The sequence below is a fragment of the Aquarana catesbeiana genome, linkage group LG09, assembly GCF_042186555.1.
Source record: "Aquarana catesbeiana isolate 2022-GZ linkage group LG09, ASM4218655v1, whole genome shotgun sequence".
Classification (NCBI taxonomy): Eukaryota; Metazoa; Chordata; class Amphibia; order Anura; family Ranidae; genus Aquarana; species Aquarana catesbeiana.
Window position 1 is genome coordinate 69,522,109 of NC_133332.1, and position 10,450 is coordinate 69,532,558.

General features: G+C 45.8%; 1 protein-coding gene across 1 annotated transcript in view; it reads right to left on the reverse strand.

The window, feature by feature from the left end:
* ECH1 (enoyl-CoA hydratase 1) overlaps positions 1-1,647 on the reverse strand; it is an 82,685-nt gene extending 81,038 nt beyond the window's left edge. The window contains exon 1 of the mRNA XM_073598740.1: positions 1,492-1,647. Within this exon, the coding sequence (XP_073454841.1) occupies positions 1,492-1,522 (31 nt within the window). The 5' untranslated portion in view covers positions 1,523-1,647. The remainder of the gene's footprint in view (positions 1-1,491) is intronic.
* Between the last annotated feature and the right edge of the window lie 8,803 nt (positions 1,648-10,450).

Consider the following 10,450-nt stretch of genomic DNA (forward strand, 5'->3'; position numbering starts at 1 on the left):
GATTTAGTGTACGTCCGTGAGCTAGTTGCCACATATTAATTGCACAGGTTCTGTGGCTGATTAAGGTGGTAATTAAACTCACTTGGTGCCTTATCTGCATTAAAATAGCCTCAGAAACTGTGTAATTCATATGTGTTCCGGGTTAAAGGGATGAGGTGGCAACCCTAGGGTCACAGGAGTGCAAACCGAATTGCCCTCCTGTGACCCATAGGAGAAGACTAGCCAAATGAGCTCAGGCTGGACTTCTCCTTTAAAAGTCAGCAGCTACAAATACTGTAGCTGCTGACTTTTAATATAAGGACACTTGTCCAGGGATCCCGCAATGTCGGCACACCTAACTGATTCATCAATCAGCTTCGGGTGCAGGCGCCTGCATCTGTAGTAAGGGAAACAGAAAGCGAAGCCCTGCGGCTTCACAGCCTGTTTCCTACTGTGCATGCGCGAGGCGCGCTGTGTTTTCTGAATGGTCCTGCTGTCTCCTGGGGCCTGTGTCTCCCAGAAGGTAACAGGGGGAAGGAGGAGGGGCCAGAAATGAAGTAGATTGCCGTGCTGTCAAAATCAGATACCCGCTCCCCCCAAAAAAGTGCCAAATGTGGCAGTGGGGGATGCAGGCAAGCTGAACTTCCTCTTTTGGGTGGAGCTCCACTTTAATCACTGAGTTTTTTGCTATATAAATGAAAAAATACCAAAACGTTTAAAAAAAAATAACAAGTTTACTTGCCATTATAAAATGTTAGCAGACAGGATATTATAGCAGAATAATAATTGCAATAAAATTCCCCTACCTGCCCGCTCACTATCTTCTCCGGCACTGTAAACTGATCGTCGGGATGACAACCTTTTGCCAATACGTAGGAGTGACATCATCCTGCGCCCACCAATGAAGAGGCCCAAAGACCTGCACTCAGAGGAAGGAAAATGCTAGCGGGGAGGGGGGCATAGGTAAGAACAAACCCTTCAGTTCCGCTTTAAAGCAAAACTAAAGGCAAAAATACTAAAGTTCGGATCCAAAGCCCGCTAAGTCCCTCGCCTGCATCTTCTCTCTGGCTTCTTCCGGGTGCCAGTCTTCGGCCATCTTGATTGGCCGGCATCACTCCCGCACAAGCACAGGGGTGCAGTAAACCCGTCACTGTGCCAGAAAGTAAACTGAGCTGTGCATGCGCAGCTCAGTTTACATTCCCAAGAGGGTTTGCAAACATAGTATTTTATTTGATTGCATGTCATTTCTGCAATAAAAACCCTGCTTGTCCACAGATTTCGTTTTTATTTTGTAACTTTAGTTGCACTTTAAGCCTCAGATAGGTATTCGAATGAGGCAACCTTCAATTGACTTTCTGCTCCTTTTCTACAGCTGACAATGTAAACACTGACACACGAGGCGGGCACTCTCCCTTGTACAGCGGCAATGCCCACCTTTCCAGGCAGTAATAAGTGTAGATAGAAGTCCACAAGTTCTGCATACACCCTCCACCCTGACTTATAGTGACCCACCTCTACGAAGGAGACACCTGAGCGCAGCCATGACCGCTCACTGCACCAGCCGAAAGCACTTCCGAGTTAGTGTCTGGGCGCCGCCATCTTGGGGTTGGCAGGTGGACCATGTTTTTCGTCAGATTAGGCGACCCGTCAGAATGTGTAACGGAAGTGACGTTTCGTTGCTGCCATCTTGCTACACCCCGCACTCCTCCACAGTAAGGATACGCTGTGAAGGGGGCAAGCGGATATCTTGTTACACCCACCGGAGTATTTTAACAGTAAACTGAGTATATATCGTGAAGTACAGTTCTTAGAACTCCGTCTGAATGTTTACATGTTGAATTTGATCGCACAGGTTTGCTAATCGGGCAGAAGTTTTCTGCTTTTAAAATGAAACATCTAAACAGTCAAACTGAGTTCTAAGTACTGTATTTTACTATATAAACTCAGTTTATAGTTAAAAATAAGTGTAAGTTGCAAAACTACGGTGGGTGTAACAAGATGTCCGCTTGCCCCTTCTCACTGTTTCCTTACTGTGGAGGAGTGCAGAGTGTAGCAAAATGGCGGCGACGAAACGTCACTTCTGTTACACATTCTGACGGGTCGCCTAATCTGACGAAACACTCTAACTGACAGCCATACAGGGTGATTCCAAGGAGGACATAGTCCAGTGATGAGGGGGTGGGAGGATTGAGATGCAGACATTACACAATACTGATCCATCTTCTGTATGCTGGAGGTAATTCTCAGGATCTATTCATATGCCTGATCAACATTTCCTGTTACTAGGCACATGCTGAACTTCAGTCATTTATTCAACTTTCCATCTATTAAATCTTCTGCACTTGTTGTTTTAACCACTTTAGGACCGAGCCTCTTTCTGAGATTTGGTGTTTACAAGTTAAAAGCATTTTTTTTTGCTAGAAAATTACTTAGAACCCCCAAACATTATCTATATTTTTTTTCTAACACTCTAGAGAATAAAATGGCGGTTAGTACAATACTTTTTGTCACACCATATTTGCGCAGTGGTCTTCCAACGCACTTTATTTGGGAAAAAAAAAAATCACTTTTTTTAATTAAAAAAATAGGACAACAGTAAAGTTAGCCAATATTTTTTTTATACTGTGAAAGATAATGTTACGCCTAGTAAATTGATACCCAACATGTCACGCTTCAAAGTTGCGCCCGCTCGTGGAATGGCGACAAACTTTTACCCTTAAAAATCTCCATAGGCGATGTTTAAAAAATTCTACAGGTTACATTATTGCTCTCGCTCTAACGATCGGGGCGATACCTCACATGTGTGGGTTGAACACCGTTTTCATATGCGGGCGTGGCTCACGTATGAATTCGCTTCTGCACGTGAGCTCTGCGGGATGGGGCGCGTTTAAAAAAAAAAAAAATGTTTTCTTATTTATTTTACCTTTTTAATTTAGATTTTTACATTGTTCTTTTAAAAAAAAAAAAAGGTTCACTTTTATTCCCTTTTATTCCTATTACAAGGAATGTAAACATACCTTGGAATAGAAAAAAAGCATGACAGGACCTCTTAAATATGAGATCTGGGGTCAAAAAGACCTCGGATCTTATATTTACACTAAAATGCAATAATAAAAAAAAAATTTAATGTCATTTAAAAAAAAAAAAGTCTCTTTAAGAGCATTGGGCGGAAGGGACGTTTTGACGTCGCTTCTGCCCTGTAATGATATGGAGATGGGTGGAGGCCATCTTCCCCTCACTCGTTTCCAGGTCAGGCTAGGGAGAGGATCCGATCGCGGAGAGAGGCCCCTCTCCCTCCGCTGATAAAAGTGACCTCGCGGCGAATCTGCCGCAGAGATCACTTTTATCTTGAAGCGGACTGCTCGCTGAAGAAGAGGATACCGGGGGTCTCTCGTGAGACTTTTCTGGGAAGGGAGGGGGGGATGAGTTATAAGAGGGCCAGTGAGAGCTGCAGAGCTGGAAGTGTTGCTCTGTAAATCCAGGAAGTGAACAGGCAGCAGCCCACAGTTAAAATTTTTGCAGCCAGACTCAGTGGAGGGAGATTTCTGCAGCATATTTGGCAAGTACACAATCACAGTGCATATAAAACAATATGCAAAGTGGTTGGAGGGAAGCTTCAGAATGGCAAAGATGTTTTTATTACAATTTATGTGCCACTTGCCATCCAGGCAAGTTTCTTTCGTACGTGTAAAAATCGTCTTTTTTTTTTTTTTTTTTTTACTATTGTAGTGACAGAGTGCATGTGATCAGTGGTTGCAGAAGTTTGTCACATATTTATGTCACACAATATATTTAGATTATATATATATATATATATATATATATATGTGTGTATATATATATATATATATATATATATATATATATATATATATATATATATATATATATATATATTTATTATTATTATTATACAGGATTTATATAGCGCCGACAGTTTACGCAGCGCTTTACAACATTAGGGCAGACAGTACAAGTACAATACAATTCAATACAGGAGGAATCAGAGGGCCCTGCTCGTTAGAGCTTACAATCTAGGAGGGAGGGTCAAGTTATACAAAAGGGTAATAGCTGTGGGGGATGAGCTAATGGAGAAAATAGTGCAGTTGTTAGATGGAGGCAGGATAGGCTTCTCTGAAGAGGAAAGTTTTCAGGGATCGCCTAAAAGTGGATAAAGTTGGAGACAGTCTGACAGATTGGGGTAGGGAATTCCAGAGGATGGGCGAGGCTCAGGAGAAGTCCTGGAGGCGGATATGGGAGGAGGTGATGAGGGAGCTAAAGAGCAGGAGATCTTGGGAGGAACGGAGAGGGCGATTAGGTTGGTATTTTGAGACTAGGCTAGTGATGTAGCTGGGGGCAGAGTTGTGGATGGCTTTGTAACTTATTGTTAGTATTTTGAATTTAATTTGTTGGGCGAGTGGTAGCCAATGGAGGGATTAGCAGAGAGGGGTAGCAGACACTGAGCGGTTTGTAAGGTGGATGAGTCTGGCAGCAGCATTCATGATGGACTGAAGGGGGATAGTCTATTTAAAGGTAAGCCAATGAGGAGTGAGTTGCAGTAGTCAAGGCGAGAGATAACCAGGGAGTGAATCAGGAGCTTTGTGGTTTCATTGGTTAGGAAGGGACGTAGTTTAGAGATGTTGCGGAGGTTGAGGCGGCAAGCTTTGGAAAGTGATTGGATGTGGGGCTGAAAGGAGAGTTCAGAATCCAGGATAACACCTAGTACCCTGACATGTGGGGACGGGTGGATGGTTTTGACATTGCTCTTGACAGAGAAGTCGGAGGAAGAGGAACGTGGGGGAGGAAATATTATAAGCTCGGTTTTGGGCAAGTTGAGTTTGAGGAAGTGGCGTGACATCCATACAGATATGTCGGTTAGTAAGTTAGTGATGCGTGAGGAGACTGATGGGGTGAGTTGAGGGGTGGAGAGATAGATTTGTGTGTCATCAGCATAGAAATGATATTGAAAGCCGTGAGAGGCTATCAGCTGACCCAGGGAAGAGGTGTAGATTGAAAATAAAAGAGGTCCAAGAACAGAACCTTGGGGGACCCCGACAGAGAAGGGAAGAGGAGTGGAGGAAGTAGAATTGTAAGTGACACTGAAGGTGCGTTGGGATAGGTAGCATGAGAGCCACTGAAGAGCACAGTCACGGAGACAGAGGGAGTAAAGTTTTTTGAGGAGGAGGGGGTGGTCAACCGTGTCAAAGGCAGCTGAAAGATCCAGAAGTAGGAGTACAGAATAGTGTCCGTTGGTTTTTGCAGTTAGTAGGTCATTTGTGAGTTTTAAAAGAGCAGTTTCTGTGGAGTGTTGAGGGCGAAATCCAGATTGAAGGGGATCAAGAAGGTTGTTTTTAATGAGGTGGTCACTCAGTTGGTTGTAAACCAGGCATTCAAGGAGTTTAGAGGAAAAGGGGAGCAAGGAGATTGGGCGTAGGTTGTTAAGATTGGTAGGGTCCAAGGACGGCTTTTTGAGTATGGGGGTGACCAGTGCATGTTTTAGAGCATCGGGGAAGATGCCAGAGGTGAGGAAGAGATTGAAGATGTGGGTTAGAGAGTGTAGGATGGGGTCAGAGGGTGACCGTAGCATTTGAGAGGGAATAGGGTCCAGGGGACAGGTGATTAGGTGGGTGATAGAAAGGAGTTTAGCAACTTCATCTGTAGTAGTAGATTTGAATAGGGGGAGTGTCAGTTGTACCTGTTGACATGGGGTCTTAGCTGGGGGAGATACCTGTAGAATGGAGATTTCATCACGGATTGTATCAATCTTGTTTTGGAAGTGATTAGCGATTTCCTGGGCAGTGAGAAAGTCAGTGGGTGGAGGCGGTGGAGCACAAAGTAGAGAGTTGAAGGTAGAGAAGAGTTTACGGGGATTGGATGAGAAAGTGTTAATAAGAGTTGTAAAATAGGTTTGCTTGGCAGTGTGGAGGAAAGAATAGTATATTTGGAGGGCAGATTTGTATTGGTTGAAGTCTTTGAGAGACTTAGTCTTGTGCCACAGACGCTCAAGAGCGCGACTACGTTTTTTGAGAATTTTAGTGTCATCTGTTTGCCAGGGTTGTAGGGGTCGAGGCCTGATTCTGCGTGTAGTGAGGGGAGCGAGCTTGTCCAGGGTGGAGGACAGAGATTTATTGTAGATGGACATGCCTTGGTTGGGGCAGGACAGGGGAGAGATTTTGTCATAGAGGTGGTCAGTAGCAGAATAGAGGAGACAGGAGTTGAAGTTGCGAAAGCTTCTACGGGTGATGGTTAGGCGATTGGAGGGAAAGGTGGTGGAAGACAGGGGGAGAGAGAAACTAATAAGGTGGTGGTCGGAGAGAGGAAAAGGATTGTTTGAGAAGTTGCACGGAGTGCATAGGTAGGAGAATACAAGGTCAAGGGTGTTGCCATCAGAGTGAGTAGAAGCCTGTACCCATTGCTTCAGGTCAAATGAAGAGGTTAGGCTAAGAAGTTTAGAAGTAGCAGGAGTGTTTGTATTAGCAGGGATGTTGAAATCACCGAGAAGGATTGTGGGAATTTCCGAAGAGAGAAAGTAGGGTAGCCAGGCAGAAAACTCATCAAGGAAAGTCGATAATGGTCCAGGGGGCCGGTAGATCACAGCAATTCTTAGGGAAGTAGGAGAGAATAGACGTATACAGTGGGCTTCGAATGATGAGAGGGAAAAAGAGGGAGGAGGGTGAATAACCTGGAAGGTGCTCTGGGGAGATAGGAGGAATCCCACTCCACCTCCCTTGCGTCCATTAGGCCTAGGGGAGTGAGTCCAGTGAAGGCCACCCTGGGAGAGGGAAGCAGGAGAAGGGGTGTCATATTCGTGGAGCCAGGTTTCGGTGAGAGCAAGTAGATTAAAGGAATTAGTGACAAAGAGGTCATGAACAGCAGTGAGTTTGTTGCAGACAGAGCGGGCGTTCCAGAGGGCACAGGAGAGAGGGAGGCTGGTGTTGGAAAGAAGAGGAATGGAGACTAAATTGTGTAGATTGCGACTACTGCCAGAGGGTGTAGGGTGATGGTGATGGTGATGGGTGTGTTGGGCACAGTTAAATAAGGGAGGCCCAGGGTTTGGGGAAATATCTCCAGCGATTAGGAGAAGCAGAAGAGTGAGGGAGGTAATATGAGAATATGATTTGTATGAGGGGACATGCTTTAGTATCCTGGGGGGTATGTTAGCAAGTGGGCTTAGAGTTAGAAAGAGGTGATGAGTGCAGTAATAGGGGGAGGGGAGAAGTGAGGGTGATATGTACAGATTGTGTGGTGGAGCAGAGGGATGTAGAAAAGAGAGCTTGAGGAGAGAGGCTGCAATTGTGAAGAGGAGGAGAGGTAAAGAATGCATGTTTCAGAGAAGGTGAGATAATATGAAAATGAGATCACCTGCAATCTGCTATGGTTTGCTTTGTGCAAATCGCTGAAGTGCAAGAGCAGAAGTGCCACTTATTTTAAGAACCCCACTTCTTTGGAAGAACCCCCTGTATGTGCAGTCCCCTGTATGTTTCCCCGTAAAGAAGGCCTTGTTATATACTGTGTTGGGTGTGGATGGAATCTGGCAATTAATCAATTAGGAGGGCATATTAAGAACACAGCAAGCAGGGCATAACTTTCACACCACAATCAAACTGCAAGGGGACTAAAAGGCCAAAATTGTAAAGATAAGGAAACCCATAATTTAGGTAAGACTTAATGGCTAAATAAACATTGAAATAATGTGAGCATGGCTACAGATGTAGTTGAGACAGCGGTGACAAACAGATTTACCAAAAATGTATATAAGCGGTCAGTCAATTTTCAGTTTGCAGGACATGGGAATATAAACGCAGATACTAATATATATATATATATATATTTGGCAATATATATTCTTAATCCATACTGAAGGAATTCCTTTGCTTCTAACTTTCAGGAGCGTGAGGAATAATTAAAAATATTAGGAATGATGTGTGGAATATTTTCCTGCCATAAGACCCCTTTCACACTGGGGTCGCCCGTGCGTTAGCGGTAAAGTGCCACTCGTTTTAGCAGCGCTTTACCGCTGTTTAAGCAGCGCTTTTCGCCCGCTAGCGGGACGTTTTTAACCCCAAAGAAGGGATTCAAAACGCCCGTGTTGTGGCGCTTCCGAAGCGCTTTTCAGCACTGCCCATTCATTGCAATGTATACATCGCTCCTACACCTCCCCAAGGATGCTGCTTTTTCTAACGTCCCGCAAGTGCACCGCCTGGGCGTGAAAGCATTCAGGAGGCAGTTTTGAGGGGCTTTACAGGCGCTATTTCCAGCGCTAAAACGTCTGAAAACTGCCTCAGTGTGAAAGGGGTCTAAGGAAGAAGCTCTGCTTTCAGTGTTCTGCTCTGTGTGATCTGAGCTGGAATGATGTAGTGCGGAGGTCTGCAACCAGTAGATCACAATCTACCAGTAGCTCGCCCCAGTATAGGGCTGCTTTCACACTGAGTTGCTGCTGTTTCCCCACACCACAGGTGAAGTGTACCTACAGCTTTCCTGCAGGTTTGCTATGTTTAGACATAGACTTCTGTTATATCCTGCGGGTTTGGTGAACTTTCTGAAAGCAAACCACAGCTACAGGATATAATAGAAATCTATGGCTGATGGAAATATCAGCTGCGGTGCCGACCTTACTGGACTCCAGGACAGGTAAGGGTTCGATTATTAAAAGTCAGCAGCTGCAGTATGTGTAGCTGCTGGCTCTTTAATTTTGCAGGGGTGGGCGGACCTCCGCTTTAAGATTTTATTAGGGTTGCACCAATACCGATAGTGTTTTTATTAGGGTTGCACCAATACCGATACTAGTATTGGCATCGTGCCGATACTTAGTATTTGCCCGAGTACTTGTACTTGTACTCGGGCAAATGCTCCCAATTCCTAATCTGATACCGGCCGCGCTCGCTCCCGGAGGTCAGTGGGCAGAGCGGAGAGCGAGTCCTAGAAGCAGCGGAAGGTAAGCTGGCTGGGGCAGGGGTAAGGATCTCAGCCGCATGTGCCGCCCGTCAGGATCGGTGACCCGGGCCATCAGAATCGTTAACGGAAGTGACAGCCTGTGTCTCCATCAGAGATTTAACACTGCAACGCCCATCTTGGCACACCCTGTAGGCTGTACTCGGCCTCAGTAAGCCTGCAGTCACAAGGCGGCAGCGGACATCTTGTTACACCCAGCCCATGTAGTTCACTAACTATATGGGCTAGGTGTAGCAAGATGTCCGCTGCTGCCTTCTGACTAGGCTTACTGAGGCCGAGTACAGCCTACAGGGTGTGCCAAGATGGGCGTCGCAGGCTCTTGTATACTCTTTATCTTTATATGTAATACATTTAATGCCAGGCTGCCAACAATTGCCAATGCAATCAGTACTGCATTTTAATGCCATGGCCTGCCCATCAGTTCCACCTATCAGTGGCCATAAGTTCCACCTATCAGTTCCAGCCATCAGTGCCACCCATCAGTGCCAGCCATCAATGCCAGTCATCAGCGCCCATTCATAATTATAAAGAAGATATAGTTAGTCTGTATTGTGCTTTGAAAACTGTCACTTGACATTAAAAAAAGTATCGGTAATCAGTATCGGCGAGTACTTAAAAAAAGTATCGGTACTTGTACTTGGTCTTAGAAAAGTGGCGCAACCCTAGTTTTTATCATCCCCGCCCCCAACCGCACCCCCTTTAGCTGCAGTGGCCAGGGGTGTACACATGTTGCAGCTGCAGCAGGAGTTATACGCCCTGTCATGGATGGTGGTTGTAGCACCTGCCAAGCATGACCCAGTCAAGTGAATGAGGCTGCTCTGCAAGTGCCCTGCAACCTTATGCAGTACAGCAAACAAGGGGTTAAAGCAGTGTTGTGTTGCTTTCTCACCACGTGCTTTAACCCCTTGGACCCCACAGAAGCATGCAGTTGCGGGGCGCTTGCAGAGTTACCCCTTTTACTTGAATGGTTGTGATTGGCAGGCGGTAGCACCCACCAAAAGCAACAGGGGGTTTCATTCCTGCTGCAGCATGTGTACACCTTTGGCTGCTAGCTCGGCAGCTAAAGGGGGTGGGGATTCGGAGGGTTAAAACTGACAACCCCAGGGTTTTATCCCCCCCCCCCCAATCGGGCGCCATGGCGGAGGCACGTGTTTTCCATCTTAGCCGACGCGGTGGGTAAAGTTTGGCCGCAGCTGCGAGCGGTATTTACCGCCTGGGCTGTAGCCATTCCCCGCACCTGCCGTGCTTGCGTGACGCTGGTATGACCTCACTGGTGGGTGGGACATATATAAAGGCACTTCCCCTAAAACAGCTTTCTTTGCCGAACACCATACCTTGCAGGAGGATATGTTTTTCAAACAGACACTCAAGGTAACCACCTCGGGATTTCATTATATTGTTTTTCTTGATACCCACTTTCCTTAACTATTTTCCTCATTACTTGGTTAGCTACAGTATAAGGTCTCCCCACCTATGGTCACTTACCACCGTCACTCTCCATGTAGGTTGTGGTTTACAA